The following is a 25,699-nucleotide window of genomic DNA, read 5'->3' on the forward strand; positions in this document are numbered from 1 at the left end:
TGGTAAGTCAGGAGGACACAATGCAGGTCAATTTTGGTGATTGGATTTGATACTCCTCGGTGAGAGCTTTTTGATGAGCTATCACTCGCATTATTTGGAGTCCGATTGTTAATACATTTTAATGCCTAAAGTTTTATTAAAGTAACGCCTAATTTAATTGTAAAATATTAAAGTGTTACTTTAATATTTATTTTATGGGGATGTGTACCCAAGAGAGACATAAGGGGTATTTTAATATATGGTTTATATATTACATATCTTTTATCCCACATTGCCGATATGAGTTGAGAGGACTCTTGGAAATAGAATAAAAGGAAGCATTTGTGGCTTCATTAGATAGGTTGAATATGAGAAGAAATTGGTGTGTGAGTTGCAGCTCCGTTCTTGGCATTTGAGGACGTCTATCCTCTCTTGTAACATTCTAAACGTCACTCCCTTGGGGTTTGGCCTTTGGAATTCTTTGTTATTGGCTTCATTATCAAGCAATTTAGTTGCATTTCCAGCTACAGGCAAATTTGGTATTTTGCTCATATCTTCTTCACTACTTTTCTGACGCTTATGCCGCTTTGAGGGAATGATATTACGAAGGTAGTGGACTGATTGAAGGACAAAGCACTGTAGCAGCAAGTTCGAAAGCATGGGTTGGAGTATTATGTCAATATTGCTGAAGTAATTAGTGAGTTGATAAATCTGCCATGTATTTGGTTTTATGAATTCTGAAGTTAACATTTTATTAGCAGCAATTTATTTCCACTTTACATATTATTGTAGTTTCATTCTTGTTTATGTTGTATGATACCAATTCCATGCACAAAACACAACAAACAAATAAACGTTTGATTTCCGGAGTTATAAGGAGTTTAAAACATTAAAAAGAGAAATAAGAGGTTGAATGCAAACTGTTTGACAAAATTCCTTTCAGAAAATTGGTTTAGTTTTTTGGGACATCTAGGGGTGCCCATTACATAAATGTGCGTTTAATATATGTTTGGCCAATATGTTTCTGTCAACAAACTGTCAAGCACTTGTTGATAGTTGTCATAGGAAGTGCATGTCTTTCATGTATTTTTTAAACATGTATTTTATATGGTAGATGTGTTTCACCATACCAAATATAGGGGTACAAATCATTTCACACTTGGCGACATTAAGGGGCTGTGAATACCATGCAAGGCATACCTGCCTGAAGCATTCTGTGTTAAAAGTCACTGATTGTGCAATTTATTTTATTAATGGAACACTGATAAAGGAATCAGAGGTCTCCCCTGTTCTCCCCTGTTCCCCCACATAGTTATTGGTATTATTGGAGGGATTACTGATAAAATTACCAAGCGGTTAGGCCCCTCTCAGTTCCTGAACGTGATTTTTGCTAGAGAGAATGCCCTAGGAAACACTGATACCTGTGAAAAGTTGAGCTCAGAAACCATAGTTGTAGATGATAACCCACAATTTTTGAAATATGGAGGCATAAATTGCTGAAACCCCAAAAAATCCATGTAAGAAGTAACTCAAGATTTTACAAACCCTTCGCATTAGCAAGAAATTACAACAGACCCACTATTTTAACTTATAAAATCGAGCAAAACAATCCCTCAAAAAGCAAAAGAACAACCCAAATGCCTACAATTTTGTGCGAAAAAGTCATTTGAAAATTTCCAAAATTAGTGTGATTTATACTGAAAACAAGCAATAGTTTATGAAAAGAATCTATCAAACCCTATGTACCAAAAATCTTCTGCAATTCTCTTCAAATAATCCCATGATTTTATAAAAAGAATCTATCAAACCCTTATGAAAATAATTATAATATTAGCTGCTGTGAGGAAGGAGTTTAGAATTGCTTGAAGCAGCAGAGATTTGACAAAGCTGGCAAAACATACTAATTTTGCAGAGAAGAATCACATCCTGTGTGCAAGGAGTGTGGGGATGTAAAACCCCAAACTGTTGGAAATCGATCAATATTCACTCTGTTAAGATACTATATTCTAGACCACTTACATCTACTGAAGCGTGGAGGCATGGGAAAATATGATATTATTGAAATTCATTTAAAATTTATAAGTCTAGCATATTTTTCTTAAGTGAGCACAACTGTATTCAAATTGCACTGGAAATGAACAGGGAAAATAAGTTAGTGGAAAATTAATCGTTGGTTCTTTAATTGGCAAGCTTGTAAAATATGAATTAAGCGCATCTCTTTTCAGAAGCATAAAATCCACTTAGGGAAAACAGTAGAACAAACAAAGCATGAGCTTGAAATGTTTTAGAAAACATACCTGAAAGAGTCATAATCATTAAAAAAAATTATCTCACATCGCAGACGTAATCTTCATAAACCAAGAAAATTGAAAATAAATTCAGTTTTTAACTCATGGTGCTTCAATGCAGGATCTTGGAACTGTTAAATCACCTGCAAATTCATAATGAAGACATGGCGGTGCCATAGACATGGCAGTGGATATGGCAGTGACCCAACAAAATTTGATGAAAGCAACATAGGAACAATCCAGATGAAAGGAAAGGATAATGTCACATTTAATGTAAAAGTATACGGGTACAAAACAACATAGGACAATCTAGAAAGGAAAGGATAATGTCACATTTAATGCAAAAGTATACGGCTGCAAAAGATCTTTTAATTTCTTTCTTTTTTTGGTTCAAGAATTCGATTTTTCTCCTTGCCTTTATTGGTAGGAGCCAATCGAAGTTCAGATAAATAAGATTTTTTAATTTTAAAAAATATAACAAAAATGACAAACTATAGGAAATGTTATAGATATATATTAATTCTGAAATTCTATTGGGTAAAACAAATTAGTTTTCAGTGCTCAACGATTCCAATAGTATTCCTGCCGGAGGCAGGCACTAAAAATAATAATAATGGAATGAATAAGATATAAAAGGAACATAGAGCGATCGCTATTAATACATCAGTATTACAACTTATTCTCTTCATCTTATTTGAGATCTACTGTATTTGAAACACATACCTCATTGACACAAGGCATAGGAAGAAAATTAAACAAGCATTAATAAAAAGAAAGCTTAAAACAGAATAAGGCTACGAAGAGCAATTTACAGCAATAAACAGCGATACCTGGGTATTACACAGGACAATTTCTGGGAGAGAATTCTCTATTCATCCAGAATTGGGGTTTGCCTGTTCAAGCACTTACCATTTGGCATCATTGGAGTTTTTCTATCAAACTGTTCAGATCGGTATTCAGATTACAACTCATTCCTAATTTATACTAATTAGGATCTGCTCCTTTGAGAACTTGTCTTATTGGCACAAAAAAGGTTGCAAGAGCAAATATTTATATCAAATACAACCACCCCAAAGCAATACATAATCTTTGTAGTCTATATTTGACAACTGCATCAGGCAAGGGGATATAATTGTAAGAAGCAGATCACAATGGCCATTACATTAATCTTCATGATCATCGCATTAAGGTTCCACCTAATCGTCTGTCATAACCCTATATTGACATATAATTAATCCTCTAAATATTTGAGTCAGCCATATTAATGAAATATTTAGAATAAGTATGTGAATGGTATTGAATATCAATGATGAACATTGAATATCAAAATAAATTCTTTTATAAAATTTGCAAAATAATAAATGAATTGTATAAACAACTAAATTAATATAAACCTTACATGTGGATATTAAATATTGAATACTTGATAAATAAATATTATATAAAATATATTTTAAGTTTATCAAAGAATGATTAATCATATGACCAAAAGTCATGACCAAAGGTCATGACCTTAGTCAGTGATTGGAAATCCAATAATAGTAAAATATATATAAGGGGGGACAGAGATCATGAAGGGGGAAAAAAAAAGAACAAGCTCGTCACTTTAAAACGGGTAGCATATTTAGCAAACAGTGGAAGCATCGACTTAGCAATTAGCGGACAAAGAAGACAAGAAAGATAATCCAAACAAGACATAGCATAATTTAATTGGAAATCATATGTTATGCAGACACCAGATTCGGTAGTGGAGGCCCCATATAGTAACATGGGAGGGCAAAAGGACAAATACTTCTCTAGCGTGGATAACACAAACAGAGAATAAGACATCGAGCATGCAAAACATCAGAACGTTTGGAATAAAGAAAACATTACCAAGTACCCTGAGTGAAGCCAAGCGATGAAAAGGGAAGCAGAGGAAGTTATTGGACATGTCATGAAAAACAAGAGAAGATGAATTGACGGTGCTCAGACGGCTAATAAGGATCGACAAGTTCATAATCATAAGGCCAAGCAGACAGTGGTCAATATCCATCCAATCACCAATAGGCAGGCTCGAGCCAGATTGTCATATACGTATATATTCTAAACAAAGAGAAACACAAACAAGCAAGGGGATCAATTGTTAGGATTCCAAATCGACTTGTAAGGAGCATCCACGCTACAGACAAAGCATCACATAGTCGGAAATACTATCTCCTCCTAAGCAGATGTAACTAGAGCGGAAAGACAAGTAATTCCTAACAAGAGGTAAAAGTCACCAATATGCATACAGTCGTAAATCTCTACCCCGGAGCAAGAACACAGTCAGATACAAAGGTGACAAGGTAACTCCTCTTAGTCTCGATAATTATAAGACAAGGAGGAACGTGTATGACGAGTAGCTCACACATCACAACTATGAATAGAAGAATAATGGAATAAGTAACTTCGATAATATTCATTGGAAGGCAATTACAGATGTACAATCAGCATCATTATAACTGAGGAAGTATGGAAGGATCAACAACACACAAGATATGTTTGGCATAACAGCCAATGTTCATTGGAACTAGAAATAGAAGCAACGTAAGAGAACATATGAGAATTGTAATCAGAAATAGTTAAATATTAAGACAAAACACGAAACAGAGGATTATAGGAGAAAATGAACAATAAATAAAATTGAGGATTAGCGAACACAAAGCTATATTGAAGATTACAATATTAGAGAAATTGATACAGAGAGGCAATACATGTATACAAAAATCAGAATAGAAAAAATAAAGGAATAAGAAAGATCCCAATCACAAAAGACAATGTTTATAGAGAAGAGCATATAGTTACAAATTTACCACAGGTATGGATCCTTTGATAATTACCTAAGAAGAAATTATGCAGAGAGACTACTAATCAAGGACTAATAGTCTTACATAATAGGAGAGCTTTATAACTCCCATAGAGACCAAGTAGATCTTGGTAGAGGGCATTCGGTAAGAATGGCGTGACTCTCTTACGAGAACTCACAAATATTAGAGGGCATTCCTTGTGAATGTCAAGATTCCTAATTGGAATCTAGAGAGAGATTTATAGAGAATCTCTTAGAGGCAATATATATTGTAGTGGTCAAACATATGCATATGTTAGAGATAAGAGACTTTGGTCTACCAAGTAGTGTTATCAGAGATCCCAAAGAGGCCAAAGGAAGAAGCTCTTTCTATGACAATTACCTAATCGAGACGCAGTTCTCACCAGAGGCTTAGGTGATTGGAGAAAGGATTTCTCCCAAAGGATTAGGATGGGTAGCTTGGGTAGTATTTAGATTAGTTTTTACTTAAATCTAATGTTGCTAATATGTTTTACACACAATTTTCGATATTGTACTGACAAATGGTTGCAGGTTATAGCTTTCAAACCTAATTAGAAAACGGGGACATTACATTGTCTAAATTAAATATAGTAAGTGGCTTTGATGTTAGAAATTTGACGTCAGATTGAATTTTTGGTTATCAATTCACAAGTTTATAGTAGAATAGAGATTGTAGTTCATAATAAGGAAAAAGGATTCCAGCAGTTGTCCCTTAATTCTAAGGAATTATACAAGGAACATTACAGAGGGAGTGTCTATTTTTAGTAAGCCACTCAGTTGAGTCCAATTATCATGATGCTCATTAGTATTACTCCTACATAGTCAGTTTTCAATTCAATGCATTTTGACAATAGTGGGCATAATTGTGAGTGTTGATTTTTCAAGGACCGTTACAAATGTACTAAGCATTGCCATAATGTTTGGTATGTGTCTTTCAAATGTCAGCAACCTCTTATATTTATAAAGATCATAAACTATGAAGAGCCATGTCCCATGATTCGTTAATTAATCATTAATATAATAACAAATATAATCATAGTGTTATATATATGTACACATATTTCATTATTATATCAATTTCTCTTAAATAACAATAAACTTATATCTCATATATATAGGTTTATCCAACTAAAGCTACCAAACATCAACACTCCCTCTTAGCTAGGGAGGATAAACATGACAAATATTACACCATTGGTAATATTAGGAATGACAAATTAAGGAAACCTTTGATCAGAAGGTTTTCACTATGAGCATTGGCCTTCCAGAATATCAGACATGATATTCGCCAAATATTTATAAGGTTTGATATCACATCTAATATCATGAGTATTGGCCTCCCAGAATATCAAGACATGATATTCACCAAGTACTCAAATAAGATTTGATATCACATCTAATATCCTGAGTACTGGTCTCCCAAAATATCGGCATTCGATATTCACCAAGAACTCAAAAAGTTTTGATATCACATCTGATATCATGAGTATTGGTCTTCTACAATATCAATGATATTCACCAAATACACTTTGAGTAACGACCTTCCAAAATGTTGAGATAAAAGATATTCACCAAGTACTGTGAGTAATGGCCTCTTGCCTCCTGAACATCAAGTTGCATGATATTCACCGAGTACTCTGTGTAATGGCCTTCCAGAAGTTCAATTTGCATAACATTCACCATCTACTCAAAAAATGTTTATAAGGTTTGTGCACACCCATTCTCATGATGCTTACCATATAAACATCCACCATGCAAAGTATAATCTATCATGATCTACATAGATATTGTAAGATATCCATCATAATAGAAAATTAAGTTATTGTAAGATTGTCACCTTTCAATAACTTCTGCAAATACAAGTGATGATCATTTGGAAGTTATCACTTCCTCATGATGTACACTGGGAGTAGGCCCATTCAGGTCATATAATCACACAAAAGGACTTTCTAAAATCCCTCTAAAAATCAAATTTAAGCTCCTCAACCAAACTTTCCTTCTCTGAAGTGTCATACTCCCTCTAAATTTGATATGATTGTGATCTTCAAAGATCAACTAAAACATATCCTCTATCCACTCCTTTAGACGAATGTATTAGAGTCCCTTTGAATTTGATATCAATTTACGTTTTCCTGCAAGAACATCTTCAAAGAGAAAGGAAAAGATCAAGGCAAATAGCTTTTATAGTACATATAGAAATAAAAATAAGAAAAAGACAACAATGAGTAGATAAATGAAATACTCAAGGATCATAAATACTTATCTATGCATCCTTGATACAAGTTGCTTCAATGAAGATTCATATACATCAAATTAGAAAAGAAAAATGCCTATTGAGATTATTTGAGAAACATCTTCTCTTTTGAATCATTTCCCCACTAAGGATGGTTCAAGTTTGGAACATCAATAGTCTCTTAACATCTCCCAAGTCTTGTCTAGATAATTTGTAGTCTAGATAATTTGTTATCTCAAATCTAATTAGATCTTCCTTAACCTGGCTCTGATACCATGTTAATTTTTCGACGACTGCTGCAAATGTACTAAGCACTGCCATAATCTTTGATGTGTCTTTCAAATGGCACAGACCTCTTATATTTATAATAATCATAAACTATGAAGAGACATGTCCCTTCATGAGACATGTCTATTCATTAATTAATAATTAATATAATAACAAATATATTCATAGTGTTATATATTGTTATATTATTATATTAATTTATCTTATATAACAATAGACTTATATCTCATATATAATTATATATATACATTCATAAGTTTATCTGACTGAAGCTACCAAGCAGCAACAGTGAGCTATATCTAATTTGATTTTACTAAGGTCAACACTTTAACTAAAAGGGTTTATCAATCACCTCAGCTTTATAGCTTGTTGAAAAGAGAATCGAAATTTTTAAATGCTAGGGATGCTGAAAAGTGACCAAGTGTTGGAAATGTTTTGAAAATTAAAATATTACTTTTTTGAGATAAAAGGCTTAATTAATAAAGTGATTGTATACTGGAGTTTTGGACAGTTCCCAAAAAGGCTAATAAATGGGGGTTTGAGAGCTCAATTTGTATGTTACAGATTAATCAATTTATTATATTTCTTGAATTCAGAAAACCCTTGCATCAAGACCAAAAGTGGTACATCTAAGTCTCAAGAGGATCAAAACCCTCCTGGGAAAATCAGTTTTCGTGATGGAAGATCTACCCTGCTTGGTGATTGGGCGGAGTCAATCAGATTTCATAGTTGGGTTCAAAGTTTGAGGTTTGGAAATCTGTGTAGTCTTCGTTAAAGACAGATTTCAGATTGGTTTTATTGGGTGTTTCAAGCAAGCTTAATCAACGCTAATCATGAGTAAATGACTAATGGTTAACATACCCTGGTTTCTCGGATGCCAGCTTGTATACCTTGTTTATTCTTCTTTGACACCATGGAGCCACATGTTTATTGCTAGATGACTTCAGGCTTTAGATAGTGATTGGTTATATGGTTTGGTGTATGGAGATAAAACATGCATTGGAAGTCATTGCAACCTGTCAAAGCATCTTCCTTTGTGCCTTCAATGAGAAAAATCGCTATTCCTATTGCTCATACATGTGATCCTTTCTGCTAGGGATGGCAGATTTATTTTAGGGTAGTGGTACAATCTGCTTGCATTATAAGGCGTAACAGTTAATACCAAATCATAAAAGGGCAGAGTTCCGAGTTTGCCAAAAAGGGGCAATCTGCAAATAATAAATATATATTGAATAATATTTTCTGTTGTGTGCCACTGGCCACCATTCTGTTTCAGAGTTGATATATCTTTTATATATTAAGGGGCATTCTTGAAGTCTACTTGATATGGCTTTCAGAAATTATATGGTCATTGAGCGGGGCCGTTGCCGCAAGATGATTAGACAAGTGCATTTGGAGTGCTTCTTGTTTATAGATCATTGCAATTTCTCTCTGACTAAATATCTGGTAAGTTTTAAACTCAGTCAACCTTAAGTGGCATATTTTGGGGCAAAATTTCAGGTTATGGGACTTGGGAGGTTTATCTAGCAGAGAACTGGAAGTGTTGACTCAGTGTGAATATTTATATTGAATAAATTTAGCTGCCGTTTGCACATGAACAGAGTTATTTCCTGTATCTACTATTATAAAAGCAATGCCCCCTTTTAGGATTGCCCTAATTCTTGCCCTAAAATCACAAGTTCAATTAAAGCAAGAAATGTAATACAGTTAGAGTTATAATTTTACCTATTAAAATATTTTAAGCAAGATAAATTCTCATTTAGTTACTGTAATCATGTTAGACAATATTGGGAATATAATTCCTCAGACCAAATATATCTACAACGATTAAGGATCAAGTAACATATATGTGCACGTATATTAATTGTCATCCTAATCTATTTAGATAAATCATGTAATATTTATAATTCGTTTTTAGAATTCAACCATAATAGGGGTTAAATGGGGGAAGGCCAATAGGGTGCACAAAGCATTCTTCACACTAAAATCAAGAGAAAGTACAACACTCTCCCTTGGCCTACATGTGGCAGGACACTATCCATCCAATGCCCTAGCTAGTGGGGAAGCTTGTCTCTACTTTCCCTATTCAAGTCACCTTATTCACCCACCTATAATTGTGACTTCTCTTAATTCAATTCCAACAAAACCATCATAAAAGTTAAAGAGGAAACCACAATAGGGCGCCCATAATATTCCTCTTATCTAAGCCCAGAGACAGATAGAACACTCCCCCTCAGCCTACATCTGATAAGACTCTATTCATCCATAATGGTGTAGCCCACATAAACAGGAATTTCGTACCCACTCTCCCTCCTTGTATTTCCTTACTCACCTGCACATGATTGTTTTAGGGGAAATAAAATAAGGAATGGCATTTCATTTTATTCCTTATATAAAATATAAGTATTAAATATACTACCCCAATGCATACAAAAATATTTACTATATCACAAGATGGCTGTATCCTGAAATGCAGATAGCCTGTATCCTAATGCTGATCGTGTTTGATCTTCCTTGATTGGTGATTTGAGGAATTATTGAGTAATGATGTAGTGATTGTTGATTAGATGATTGATGAGTGACAGTTAATGACTGTTGTTTGACATATTGATGAATTTTGCTTTGACAGATTGGTGCTCGATTGTTGAAATATTCGTTTTCTTGAACCCAAGATGAAGTGATGATTGATCTGGATTTGATGATTGTTTGCTTCATATTATGGTTTGATTGTTTTCTTCATTTCTTGAGGGATTAATGATGGATGGATGATTCGTTTTGATGGACTCGTGAGTAATGATTGTTTAGCGATCCGTCAACTCTTGGAGTGAATTATCCTTTGTACTTTATTAGTGAAAAGATAACCACCTTTCATAAGAATCAAGCCACTAGTTTGCCTTGATACATTTGGCTCTAATGTCCCTTGCAAGGAAGCTGCTCAAATCTCAAAGATGACCTTAATTAACCATGTTATGAATTTAAATTAACCACAAGAGATAATTTATGATCCATAATTCATATGATAGTTAGCATACTCATTTTACTGCTGAAGCTGAATATGTTGTTGTTGTTGTTACTCACACACAAGTGGTATGGATAAAACAAATGTTGAAATACATCAAAGTAAGTATCCATGAACATATTGTTATTTACTGTGATAACTCAAATGCAATGAATATTTTCAAAGAATAATGTATTGCATTCAAAGAGAGCATATATCCATCAAATATCAGTTCTTGAAGGATAAGGTTATTGAAAAGGAAGTCAAGATAGAATATGTATCTACTAAAGAACAAATTGCAGATATCTTTAGAAATCCCTTACCAAAGGACACTTTTGAGCATCTCTGAGGTAAGCTTGGCGTAACTGCCCCTCCTGATCAGAGCTAGAGTTGCATTGAGATGCAACTGTTCAGTACCATTACAGAGATTATTTTTCATCTGGAACTGATATTTTTGGCGGCTACCAGTTAGGGGGGTAGCTAGCCTTGTGGTTTATCAAATTGTTGTTTCAATATCAGGGAGCAATGATTGTTTTGCAATTATGTGCCTTTGTCATTGATGTCAAAGGGCAAGAGAAGCCATGTGAAAAATAGTATTGAGTGAGCTATCTAATAGAGAAAATAGTATGTAATAAATATATCAAGGGGGAGGGATTGCCCTCAGGTGGAGAGATTTGTTAGAGAGGCCATGAAAGATAATATCTTCATTTCATTGATTGGTGCTTATGATTTGATCTTTGTGTATAGTTGTTTTTTCACATCATATGTTGTCATCAATGCCAAAAAGGGAGATTGTTGAAATACTATGCAAACATGTGCTTCAGAGATTGCTGTCACATATTTGAGAGATGTTATCTTTGATGTTCACGTATTCCTTTATTTTTGTCACTGTTCTTGATAGGTTTAGTGAGAAGAGAGGATTGTAACAACTATACTGTTGAAAATCAAGCAATGGGAAGCAATAGGATGTTTCGTGATGTCTGTAGTTGGCACATGTCAATTTACAGAGGTTTGGATAATGATTTGAGCTGGTTATGGTTGATTGATCAGAGACTGGTAATTTGAGTGTTCAGGAAAAGACAATGTTTCAGTTTTGGGATTGGTATGGATAGGTTATGCAACATTTCTGGTTGCTAACTTGGTTGTATGTTTCGGACATGCATTTTTGTCCTCAGCTTGAGTGGTTCATGATTTGGTTGTTGGCAAGCTACTTTTCGTTAATGACAGAGATGATTGTTTGGCACTTGTAGTGAGCAGTACAGAGATACTAACGAATTCGATCACAGGGTCAATTTCGTGGTTGTGGTATTTCATGGTGTTTGCTGATGTTCCTAGGTCATGCCCTATTAGTGCTGTTGGATTGCATTCATTAGTGTGATCAGATTGGATGATTTTCTTGTGGCATGTTGATGTTTCTTATTGTTCCTGGCGGACCTGCTGGTGTAACATGTTGCGAACTTCAAGGAGATATTTATGGAGCAGAAGCGTGCTTGAAGATGTTTATTTGGATTCTTACTATGTCTTATCTGACATGCTATGGATTGATTGGGTTATGTGCTACATTTAATTAAATATTTTGTAATAAGGTATTGAGTCAACCTTGTAGAAACAAGGTTGATAAATTGTATAACTGTGATGATGTAAAATCTATTTGAGATGGGTGTTGGTGTGTGCTTACAGGATATGGGAAAAGACTCAAGACATATGAGTGGAATCTGCAAGTAAGGCACATATTTGTTATGTCTTCATTGGAGTTGTATTGGCATAAGGAAAATACTATCAGTCAATTTATGATTAAGTGGACTTTTGTCCACAGTGGGTTGTTGTCCACAGAGGATTGTTGTCCACTCAAGGTTGTAGCCCTTTCATTGTAATTCTCAAGGTTGTTGCCCTTATTTGCATTTGAGTAGTGAGCTCTAGGCAGTGTGTCTCAAAACTTGTGCATCCTCTTTTGTAATACTCCTAACAAGTTATAGTGCTTCTAATAGAGTAAATCATCTTGTGGGTTTGATTCTCACTGTGCTTTTCCTTAACAAGGTTTCCACATCAAAAATATTGGTGTTATGTGTTTTATGGATCAGTAAATTCATGCTTTAAATGCAGATCTTAGATTAAAGGTTTATGCTTTCTTAAAAAACTGATTTTTAATTGTCCATTTTGCATCTGTAAAGACTTTTATCTGAGTTGTGATTCTAGACATATACGATAAGGCTTATGACTTAATATTGAAATTCTGAACTATCAATTGGTGTTTGGAGTTGAGCAATGATGGTATCATACTATCAAATGAATTAATTTTACAAATTTGTATAATTCTTTAATTTTTTTGTATATGTACATATAGACATTTGTACATTAACCCATGTACTCAAGGATGAAAAACAATTGCCTGTGCCCACGTACTGGGTTCTCATACCTCTACCCGTACCAGAAACTTAGGAAAAATACGTTCTAGCATTATCTGTTTTCACACTGTTGATTCTAAACATAGTTAAGTAGGAACATTTAGACATCAAAGCCTTCCATTTGATTATAATCTATTTGGGAAAATAATATGGTTTGCTTCACTATGGTGACTGTTAAACCCATCCTTAGCACAAATGAAAAGTACACAATTGAAACTCTCAAACTTTGTAGACTAAGACATCCTTTCAAAAACATTTAATGTCTATTTTCTTTTATTTTCTTTTTCTTTCTCACATCACCATTCTCAATAATTCAGAAAAAATATATGTAATATAAAGACAACCATATATCTTAGAATAGGCTATTCCATACCTTGTCAACTAGTAATAAATACAAGCCCACGTGTTGGTGATGTTTTGTCAGGGAGAATGATGGCATATTCATAGAAAATTGCAGCAATATATAGTCTAGACTCTATTCAACTAGAAGTCCATTTATCTCATTTTATTCTTTCTTGTTATGAAGACAACTGATATACTATTTTCCATATTTCAATATAAAAGATAATCGCTATATAGAGAATGGAAAGATTCTGAGTGATACAGCTAATGGTAAACAAACCTTTAAAGGCTTTTTATATTCGGTTTTTTGAAGTGGAGAAAGCTGACGCAAAGTGTCTGCAATCAAGTCGCTGCGTCGCACCTGAAAATTTTGAAAAATGTTCAAGTAGATCAGAGCTAAACATTATTAAACCTGTGTACATAAACAAAGAAGCTTATGTTGTTCACACTGCCTATACCACCAGCAGCAGAAAAGGGTTTGCAAAGGAGTGTGAAATTAGCTGTTCCATAACTGATCGTTCCACTGACATTTGCTTATAAATATCAGCTTCTACCTTCGCAAAAACATGAAACTCTAAAAATATTAGGTATATAAAACAGGTATACAATAAAGGGGAAAGTGCAATGCCTGTCACAAAACACAAGAATACCTGTAGAATTTGGCTTTTAGCTTTTGGAGACAACAAAAAGGGAACCTGCAATATCAAGGATAAACATCAAAATAAACATAAATGGAGCCTGCAATGTCAAAGATAACATCAAAATATACAAAAATGAAGCCTGTAACTAAGGTCTTCATCCATGTGAAAAATTCATAACTGAGTAATTGCCACAATTTATGGACCGGACCATATAAAATACCAACCAGTGAACTCGGCTAATGCAGCACCTGCAGGGTGTTCAGGTCCCAGTTTTCAGAGAGTACGAACCACCATGTTGGATAACAGGGTCAAGTTGATTGATGAGCAATTGAAGCCCATCAAGGATTGATGGATTGAGACAGGGGTAATGGTTGTTTCAGACAGGTGGAAAGATGCTAGAAATCGTCCATTGATCAATGTTTTGGTGGTGTTCCCTAAAGGAGCAATATTTTTTAGGGGCAGTGTATTGTGAAGGACAAGTAAAAGATGGGCGATTTATTGCTAATTTCCTAATTGAGGCCATTGAACATGTGGGTACAAGAAACATTGTCCAAGTCATAAACGCAAAGAATTGTAGAGCTGCTAGTTTGTTGTTTGAAGAGAGTTACATACATATTTTTTGGACACCTTGTGCAGTTCATTCACTCAATCTAATGCTACAAAAGATTGTAAAGAGTATTCAGTGGATCAGGGAGGTGTACACAGAAGCTGAGGACATCTAGATGTTCATCACAAACCACCACATGACTCAAGAGACATTCAGAATGTTCTCACATTTGGAGTTGCTGAAGGTAAGTAAACTTGAACTCAAGTTAGTTATTTAATTCTTAAAAAAATAGTATCTTACAATTTCTGATTTTTTAATTATGTAATGTGTATTCTTTTATCACGTATGTATCTAATAATTGTATTGTTTTCATTCTATTTTATGTTAAAAGTTGTTGAGACACGTTTTGCATCAAATGTAATCATCTCGAGATGACTTATGCAAATGAAAGAGGCACTTACCAAAATGGTAATCAGTAACAATTGGGCTATATGGAGGCAAAGCAACAGTGAGAAGGCAACCAAAATAAGGAAGAGGATATTGGATGACCAATGGTGGGAACGTGTGGAATATCTCATTAAGCTCACCAACCCCATTATGATCATGTTTAGGTATGCAAACATGTATAGGTCTTGCCTTGGAGAGATCTATGATGGCATAGACTCAATGCTTGAGGAGATCAAGCAATTTGTAAATGACAAGGAGCAAGATCCTAAAGAGACCACCTTCAAACAATTTAGAAAGATGGAACAAAATGACCACTCCTCTACATTTGCTTACCTATGAATTGACGCCCAAATACTATAGCACACAATATACTGATCTACCAAGAAGACTACCACCCTATAGAGATATAGAAGTCACTGATGGATACAAGGCAGCATTTCAAAGACTCTTTCCTGGTGATGAAATGTGAGAATTGATTACAGATGAGTTCATACAATTTGTGGATGCAAAAAGTTTAAGTAATGATGCTCTTTGTCATCGGTTTAGGAAAGATGCTCATAGTCATTGGTACCTCCATGGCCAAAGATTCCAAACTTTGCAGCCCCTTGCAATCAAAGTGTTATCATAAGTAAGTTTAATTTTTTTAAAAATGTTATTAGTTTCCTTTGTCTTCATAAATTGCTAGAAATTCTAAGATTCAAGATACATAAGTTAAATTTTATTTTAATTGTTTACATGGTCATGTTTTCATAGATTGCTAGTTCATCTACTTCAGAGAGAAAATGCAGCACATATTATTTTATCCACTTAGTGAAGCGCAATAGGTTGCAATCAAAAAGAGCGGAGAACTTGGTATTTGTGCATTACAACTTGTGCTTCCTCTCGCAGAAGACTAAAGATACAAAGAAGGGGAGACAAAGAGGTGGGATGTAGATGCAGAGTTGGTGGATTTGGATGTTTCTGCATCCTGGCTTACAATTGAAGACTTTGGAGATTTTTTTTGTTGCTGGTGCTGATCCCATTGGCCTTAGCTTTATTGCTGAGTGAACTAATGAGAAAGGACGAGGAGAAGAAGAAGAAGATGATGATTTGAGAAGAAAAATGTGAATATGATGAATATTAAAATTTAATACATTAAGATAGTTGAAACTTGAACTTGAAACAATGATACTTGAACTTGCTATTATGATTCGTGGATCATGATTTAATTTTAATGTTTTTTATCCTTGATGTTGAACTTGAAAATTGAAATATATGATGGTATGATGTTGATTCATGATGCTATGATTACAACTTAAGTGTTTAAAGTTTATGCCTATGGTGTTTTTGTTGTTTAAATGATTAAATCATATGATTTTACCATACTCTATGCTAGTGGGCTTCATATATATATATATATGCTTTTGTACAAACAACCCAAAACCCTTTCCAAGATTTTGTTGTACTGGCAAACTGGTTCTACGAACCTTGTATTTTGAATAGAACTCGAACTAGTAACTTAGTGAAGACAAAATAAACCCCAATATCCTTCTAGATAATCTCTTAATTGATGTCAACTGGTATGCTGCATTTAGCTAGCACATGTACTAAATTTTCTTTTAAAATTTGGAAATTAGTTTTGTGCTTTTCAAATGGTCTTGAATAACTATAACACATATGTCAGGATAAATTTTATTTATTTATTTAGTTAATTCATATTTAATTTTGTGATGGGCTAGCTAACTGGCATGATAGAATATGTCTGTAGATAACTGAAAAATATTCCATAATAAGGATCAGACATGAAGTAGTGCCTCATAAAAAAGGATGCTGTTAGTAGCCAGTAAAGTACAAATCAATAGAAAAAAGAAGTCACCTGAAACAACTGGAGGATCTGCAATGTTTTTGGAATGAAAATATCTCTCAATGCAATCCATTATGGGTTTTAAATCTGTGTTGCCTCAACATGAATTTCTTCTGCTAATTTGGAAATAAGATCTTTGTATACTGACATTTACCTACTCTAACATATATGACATTGTCATTGTTATTGTACTCTTCTTATCTAACTGATCCATTTTGATGTTTAGATTGACTGACTCAAGAATTGGTTCAAACTAATTGATTTCTTCTGCGGAAAATAATTGTACTTAGATTTCAATATTTTAAACTCCAGCATGTCATTTCAATTGTATGCTATTTTTTCATTACTCCAGATAGCCATACCTACTTTAAGTCCAAGATAAAATTTAATCAAAAAATTCTCAAAGGTTTACCTGACACAACGAAATGAGTTTTTTTTCTTTCTCATTGGTAACCCACTTCATAAACTCCCCTTGCCATATCTATTAGTGAACACAAAAAAAATATAAGTATATTTAAAATTGCTCGAGAGTATTTTAAAATCAGCAGTCTTTAATGAACCATCTCTAATATTCTTAATAATTAAACAAAGATTATTATTTATTTATGTTTACAAAAGCAGTATATACATTCACACGAATTTTGTTCAATAGATCTCATTCACTATGCATATCTAAAGAAATAACATTAAGCTTTTAATCTTTTTATTAAATTATGATTGACTGGTTATGAGCATGGAAAGTACATAAGGAAAATGTAGTTAAGCCAGGTAAATTATTTTGAAGCAAGAATCTCAAAAAAACACTAGGGCAAGAAAGACAAATCTTTTGGATTGGTAGACAGAATGCAATTTACACACAGAAACGTGTGGTGTGGACAGTTATTATTTAATTATGAGATAATTCTTTTAAACCCTATGGTAACATTAAAAAAACAGAAATAGATAGAAATATCATCTCATACATCTTATAGGCTTATCTCCATTTGCATTTATTCACACCAAGACAACAAAAATAAAGGTAGATTTTGCTTTAGAAGTAAACAATTTTACTAGTTCCTTAGTAATATAAATATTAATACAAAATTTACTAAATTAACATCCTTTTACACAAAGAGAAAAGTTCTAGTTCTACATTTACATATAGGCTTTTGGGATATAATCAGTGTAACACCCGAGGGCCAACCCAATCAAAGAGATTTGTTTAGGTTACAATGTAATGTCCCTGATTTAGTAGGTTCCAGTAGGCTTGGCGATGTCAGTTCATCATTGCACGGCCCTTGTGAGCTGACACTTAGATTTGAGGGTCTCAATTGAAGCGACTTGCTATTTGTAGTATGTCAGATGACCAGAGGTTCTATTTTTGGTGGTGCAGTTGTGCCACCCTAAGTCCAAGCTCCCTGAGCACTTTGATAGGGCTTCATTAATGAGTTGAATATTACAAGTTATTACTTAAGTAAAACTAAATGAATAGCTTTATGAGTTCCTTGTTATAATTTGATGATGTGATGTTGAAGCTCTATTAGTGAAAAGTGTCTCCAAGAAGCTAAATGGTGTCTTGTGTTTGGAAGAAGCTTTGGCTTTTAAAATTGTTATATAATGCATTCATGAAGGACATCGAACCATAACTTATTGCATTTGTTTTTATGAAAATTGGAGACTGATAGTTTTGGTGTAAGCTTTGAGGAAGCCTGAATTTTCCTCTAAACTTATTGCACTCTGAATTGGCTCAAATTGCCAATGAATTGTATATCGACTATCTGCAATTCGATCCTTATTTGGTGAGCATTGAACTGGGAATCAATCTGAAAATTCAAAAGGCTGTCTGGATGTTTTCCCAACAAGAGTTTGGATACCAAATTGCCCCTTAGCTTTGAATTTTCCTACAGCCATCAAGGCGACTTTGTCGCTGTGGTTTTACATGTATTGGGAGCTGGACATTACATAATGCAATCATTGTTAATGATCCACATTTTGTTTGAGAGCGGTGACTAGATTCCTAGCAGCATTTTCCCAACTACTAGCTGTGATTCACCATATGCTGGCAGAGTTTTAACACTAGGAGCTGTGCTTGGTTACAAGGTGGTGTGGAATTACATATATTTGCGGCAAATTGTCATTTCAATGTCACCCATCAATTCTAGGTTCTTTCAATTATTCAATTCATTGCATGTTGCCAAAGCATTGTAAATGTTTTTCTTTGTTTAATTGCAGATTAAGTGGAATGACTTGTTATTTGTTTCTTGCATTTAAGTTTAGCATTTAACTTTCTAAAAAAGAAAAAAGAAAGCATATATCCTCAAAAAACCAAGAAATTGCAAAACTTAAAAACACAAAAAAATATATTCTACAATGTAAATTGAAGTGAGCCAGTACAACTTTTTACAGTGGTATCAGACCAGTTCTCTACCATCCTATAGGGTACTAGGTTCATTGTGGCAAAGTGTTTTAGACCTAGAGTTTATTACACTCACAGGGGGAGGACTTCACCACTAAGTGAGGGTGATTAGGATATTCAATTTGGTACTATAGGTAACAGAGATGCTAGTGGTTCTGGTGGTTGAGGTAATTACAGGGATGCTTGAACAAATTCTAACATTGATAGAGAGGTTAGGGAGACACTAAGAGATTTTGCACATCGCCAGCACCATGTTGCTAATCTTTTGTAACAATTATCGGAGACTTTGTAGCACATTTCTCTCCCTAGAGAACGTAGTCGAGATAGAGGTATCAAGAGCGTTTCAGTTAGCTTTCACAGGTCTAAAGTAGATGATAGGGTTGATCATACAAGTACATATGATAGGCCATGGCGACCTACTTTTCTAAAAATTGAGTTGGATGCGGTGAGTACTAAAACTAAGGCTATACCATTGTTTGATGATGTGGTGGCCCATAATTCTAAGTGAGATGCTTTACCACAAGCCACTAGGCAGAATTTGAATTTTTTTGGATTCCTAACACAAAAGAGAGAGGATACTAAAGGTAACCATGGACTTGACATGAGAAAGAGGCCTAGACAAAATGACTTGAAGCAAGCTACCAACAAGATGACCTTGACTCCCATGACAGAGGAGGACACCATTCCCTTTATTGTGTTGCACTTGGATGGGATAGCCCATGACTAGGGGTACCATGGGTTAGTATCATTGACCCATGAGTAGATTGTCTCCGACCAAGAGTTTGTAGATAGACTAGTACATAGATTTGGTAGGAAAGACCCTGAGACTTATTTTCGTGAGTTGACACAGTTGAGATAGACTCGAGGTCTTCAGGCATTCATCCACAAGTTTTAGCGCTTATCTGTGAATGTGTATGACATTTTAGAGAGAAGACAGATGGTGCTATTTGTTGAGGAACTAGTTGAGCTTCTTAGAGGGTGGGTTAAGTCTCTAGATTCACCTACGTTACAAGAAGCTATGAAAAAGGCAAGGACCTCAGAGATGTCTACCCCACAATGCAAGTTCGATTCCAAACCTTCTACTTCATCATATGTCAATAAGGTAGCCCCTAAGAAGGATGATAAATCTGATTCTAAAAGACCTATAGCAGCCCGTTTATATCAAGAGACTCTTAATGATCTAAGGAGGAGGACACTTTGTCTTTATTGTAGGGGTTCTTATGATAAAAGCATGATTGCCCCTTGAAGCCTAAGGGTAAAAATAGGATGATGGAGTGGTTCTATGATGACAAGGAGAGTTCTAATTTTTTAGAGCAGCCAGCAAATAATGAGGAAGAGACACGAGGGAGCAATTAATAGTGCTCAAGGTATTGATGATTCCAATCTTAAGGTAGTGTACCTTTCTAGCATGAGAAAGGAAGATATCAAGTTAGATGGTCTCTTGGCAAGGCAGCAAGTTGTTCTTCTTCTTGATACCAGTGCTACTCATAATTTTTATTGATTCACGATTGGTCTCCAAGAGGGGCATTCAAATAGAGGAAATCGAGTACATTCGAGAGAAGGTAGTTGATAGTTACACTCTTAAGTGTAACAAGATGATTACTTAGCTTCCCATGAAGCTAAACAATTATGCATTTAAGGGAGATTTTTATATTGTGGACATGGGAGGTATTGATGTTGTTCTTGGTATGAACTGTTTGCACACTATAGTGGATATTTATCTCAACATTGAAAAGATGGAGATGAAGTTTATTTAAGATCGTAAAACTCACATCCTTGGTGGAATGCCCTGCAATTTTGCAGATATTGCAGAATTGGTTCTTAGGACAGGAGCCCTTTGTATAGCCCTCCTACTTGCAATCCGCACACCATAATTCCCCTTCTCTCACTTGACCGGGATTCTTTTTCATGTTTTTGAACTCTTTCATCATACATTGCATGTCCTTCTGTAGTGCCCGAAACCTTTTACTTGATTCCTTGTCACTGCTTTTGGAGGATGAATCTTCTAAGTCCAATGATTTGTCTTTCTTCTTGTTGCCTTTTTTTGTTCACTTTCTAAGTCCATCGCATGGTTATATGCATCAATGCATGATGTTGGAGGTACAATTTTCATCTTCTTCCTGAATGTTGGTCGTAGCCCTTTGACGAATCATCTTTTCTTCAACCCATCTGCTAGTTGGCTTTCCATTTTTCCTACCAGCTCCTTCAGCCTCTTGCAATCCGTACACCATAATTCCCATTCTCTCACTTGACCGAGATTCTTTTTCATGTTTTTGAACTCTTTCATCATATATAGCATGTCCTTCTGAAGTGCCAGAACCTCTTTACTTGATTCCTCATTGCTACTTTCAGAGGATGCATCTTCTGAGTTTGATGATCTATCTTTCTTCTTTTTGCCTATTTTTTATTCACTTTCTAAGTCCATCACACGGTTATATGCATCAACGCATGATGTTGGAGGTACAATTTTCATCTTCTTACTGAGTATTGGTTGTAGCCCTTCGACGAACCATCTTTTCTTCAACCCATCCGCTAGCTGGCTTTTGATTTTTCCTACCAGCTCCTTTAGCCTCCTCGTGTATATGCGGACTATTTCATTCTTTCCTTGTTTGGTACTGTAGATTTCTGCTAATATCTCATTATCATCCCGAAGTAGCCAGAACTCTACTATACATTATTTCTTGACATCTAGCTGTGTAGTTAACTTCTTTAGATGGGTGTCTAAAAACCAATTGATCACTACACCCTTTCGGGTAGCTGGAAACTATTGGACCCAATCATCCTGATCTATTACACCATTCACAATCCAAAATGTTTCACATGTTTTACAATGTCTAAATGGATCGGTTGTCCCATCGCCATTAAATTTTGGCAATTTTTCCTTTGGTCCTACCATTATTAACTTCTTCTATATTTGTGGTTCTTGTTGTGCACCCGTGTTGTTCTGCACAATCGTGCTACTTCAGACAACCGTGTTACTTTGTGGTGTGAAGAGGTCTTCTACAAGTGAAGTTGTTCAATTCTCAACTTGTATTTGTCCGTCAGGTGTATTGGGAACGAAGAGTTCACCCCACGCTCATGCTCCTTTGGCACCTCGAGCCGTACGGGTTCCTTCCCTTCCATTCAGATTCTCTACCCTTGATGTATACATGTTTAGGAACTCCTCCCTTGTCTCTTCTACCAAATTTAATCTCTGTCATGTTTCCTCAAGCAAGTCCTCGGCACTCCTCGGTTTGCTAGGCGAATGCACTCCCTCAGTCCATGCTCCACCAATTCGGTGCCCATTGGTGAGCTGTTGAAACTTCTGCCTTCGCTTCGCCTGTTGTGTGAGGATTAATGTTTCCCATGTTGTGTGTATCTCATCCTTGTCTTTTATTTTATTCCTATCCTTATTGAGCAAATTCGAAATTAATCTTTATAACACCTCTTTTATACCAGGTTCAACTTGCAACGGGGCCAAATGTTTACCGTACAGGGTAAACAGATGTTTATCTCATTAAGAGACTAGAATGTAACACAGAGCAAGATACTTCAGTCATATAAGCCGATATGCAATTCCAATTACAATGATGTTTCATAAATCCATTCGGATGATGTATGTATACTTCTAGAAGGGGTGACTCAACCATCACGCAACCTTTCAGATACTAACTCTAATCCCGTTGGCTGCAATATAGTTTTTACTAACAACATCATTGGCGCCAAATGCTTACCATACAAGGTAAACGGATGTTTATCACAGTAAGAGACTAGAATGTAACACAAAACAAGATCCTTTATTCATATAAGCCGATATGCAATTCCAATTACAATGATGATTGATAAATCCATTTGGACGATGTAAATATACTTCTCGAAGGGGTGACTCAACCGTCACGTAACCTTTCGGATACTAACTACAATCCCGTTGGCTACAATATAGTGTTTACTGACATAAGAATACAGTTCATCGGCTTGACTACTGCCTTCGGGGAGTTCAAGTTTATGTAATGTCCCTTTGTAGGATCATGGTATATTTTGTCCCAAATTCATGAAATCAAAACTAAACAAAGAGAAAATTGTGGTTAGATATATAATCAGTGTACCCTAAGGACATGTGCCCACTAAATTTTCAGGATGCCCGGAATGGAGAAGCACATGGGATGTAGCGATGGAGTTTTGGCTTCCCTAGTGGTGCCACCATATTTTGCTCTCACCGTGGGAAATGCAGTGACGTTCCAACATTCCCAGAATATTGAGGGGGGTGTTTGTGTGTCCCTCAAGCATCCCTTGTTGTCACAACATAGGAGAGTCAACAAAAATGGGTAAGATTCATGCTTTTGATTTCGACATTGAATATGTGAAAGAAAAGAATAATGTGGTAGTCAATGTTCTGCCGAGAAAACCTGCCATTTGTTTATTATCTCATATTTCAGCCGATTAGAAAGCACACTTACTAGTGGAATACTCTAAAAACACATTTGCATCCAAGCAAATGGATGGTGACACTCGGGATGACCGATATAATGTGGTTGATGACATCATCTACTACAAGGATCGGATATATTTAGTGCTCAAGTCCAAATTGAAGCAGAGAATCCTGAAGGAAATGCATGCCTCACCATTGGTAGGACAAGCTAGACATATACACAATTCAGGTAGAGTTCTCATGGAAGGGACTTAAAGATGATGTCTTGCAATACGTGTGGGAATGTGCAATATGCCAGCAAAACAAATCCAAACACACCTTACCCGCTGGATTATTACAACCCTTGCCAATTCCGAAACAAAAGTGAGATAGCATCTCTATGGGTTTCATCATTGGACTTCCAAAGGTAAATAGAAGGGATTGTATCTTTGTGGTAGTTGATCGGTTGACAAAGTATACATACTTTTTTGCCATCTCAAATTTCCAAGCCACACAAGTGCCCAACTTATCTTTCAAAGAAGTTTTCCGCCTGTATGAGTTACCCCAAAACATTGTTAGTGACAGAGATGGTTGATTTCTCAATACCTTTTGGATGGCATTATTTCAGTTGGCGAGAACAAAATTATTACCAAGTACTGGCTACAACTATCAGAGTAATAGACAAACAAGATTGTGAACAAATGGTTGGAAGGTTACCTCCGGAACTATGTTTCAGTACAGGAAACGATGTAGATCAAATGGCTGCATCTCAGAGAATATTGTTATTATACAACGTATCACATGTCGAGTGGGATGGCTCCTCTCAAAAGCCTCTATGGGTATGAGCCCTTTTCATTTGTGGACATGATTTTGATCGACAGTTGGGCACCTAGGGCAACTGGCTACAGGAAGGATAGGACATCATGAGATTCTTGAAGTAAAATTTGCAGAGGGTGTAAAATCGGCAAAAGATCTATGGGCGACCTAGTCTATCTCAGACTTGTTGTCTTGCATTCTGTCACCACAAAATGTAGCTAATAGGTACAAAAAAATTTCAACTTAGTTTTGCATTTCTCTGAATAAGCTCATTATTTAATTGGATAACATTGATTAACCAATCGACTCCAATTGATATAATGAAATCGTTTACTGAAGGCTTTCATCAAGTCTTTTTAATTTGTTGGTCCTATGTTTGATTTTTGAAGCCCTAAACATCTTTTTTCTCATTGTTTAGTGTGTGTTTGTTAGTTTTTAGTCATTTGGTTTTGCTTTTTCCCTTTGATTCGATCTATTTTAGGGCTTAATCAAAGTTGGCAATCAAAAGATATGATCATTTTAGTACACTAAAAGTGGACTCTCAAGGTGCAAGTGCATGATTTAATAAATCATGTTATATTTTAATGTGGACATTAACTTTTTGAAAAATATAATATAAAATCACTTTATGTTATGTTTTTTAGTTACTTCATCATTTAAATTTATCACTTAAAGTAACTATAGAGAACTTTATGTTATATTTTTAAGTTGAGTTGTTGTTAAATTTTTCACTTAAGTGACTATATTAACTATATAGTTTTATTTATTTTTGCAGTAACTTTATGTTTTATTTAAAACATAAAAGTTAAATATTACTTTTTGAAATGATATTTTGTCATAATATGTTAATTTTATTATGCAAATGTTATTTTTGACCCAATTAAGTGATATTTCCTCAAGAATCAATTAGACATGTGCTTAATTGATCACTTAAGTTGTGTATTTACATGTCTTTCAACCCATTTACATGTAAATATGCAAATGCCTCTAGAGACCACGATTTTGCACTTAAAAGGCATTTTTAAAAAACATTATACATGTACATTGTAAATTCATGTAACTTGAAATATGCCATGGGCGTTCTATAGTGGGAGTTGCATATTTGAGTCTTTTTAGAATATGCAATGACCTGCAGAGACTATGATTTTGTTCTAAAGGCTTAATTTGACAAGTTTTTAAAATATGCCAAGGCACTTCTAGAGTGTGATTTGCATAAGAGACCAAGTCCCATGCATTTTAAAA

General features: G+C 35.0%; 1 protein-coding gene across 5 annotated transcripts in view; it reads right to left on the reverse strand.

Annotated features, from left to right (window-relative positions):
- Positions 1-25,699, reverse strand: part of LOC149565101 (uncharacterized) — a 339,748-nt gene that overhangs the window by 86,066 nt on the left and 227,983 nt on the right. For 3 of the 5 annotated variants that reach the window (XR_016361996.1, XM_089818649.1, XM_089818648.1), the window contains 4 exons: positions 17,272-17,340; positions 14,032-14,076; positions 13,840-13,935; positions 13,662-13,742 (listed from right to left, as the gene is read on the reverse strand). Coding sequence is in view for 4 of the 5 variants with exons in the window: in XM_089818649.1 (XP_089674775.1) it covers positions 13,662-13,742; positions 13,840-13,935; positions 14,032-14,076; positions 17,272-17,340 (291 nt within the window). In the remaining variant the exon portion in view is untranslated. The remainder of the gene's footprint in view (positions 1-13,661; positions 13,743-13,839; positions 13,936-14,031; positions 14,077-17,271; positions 17,341-25,699) is intronic. The other 2 variants (XM_089818647.1, XM_089818646.1) reach the window with 2 other exon arrangements.

The sequence above is a fragment of the Cupressus sempervirens genome, chromosome 3 (genome assembly GCF_028749045.1).
Source record: "Cupressus sempervirens isolate cs-2001-9-10 chromosome 3, ASM2874904v1, whole genome shotgun sequence".
NCBI lineage: Eukaryota > Viridiplantae > Streptophyta > Pinopsida > Cupressales > Cupressaceae > Cupressus > Cupressus sempervirens.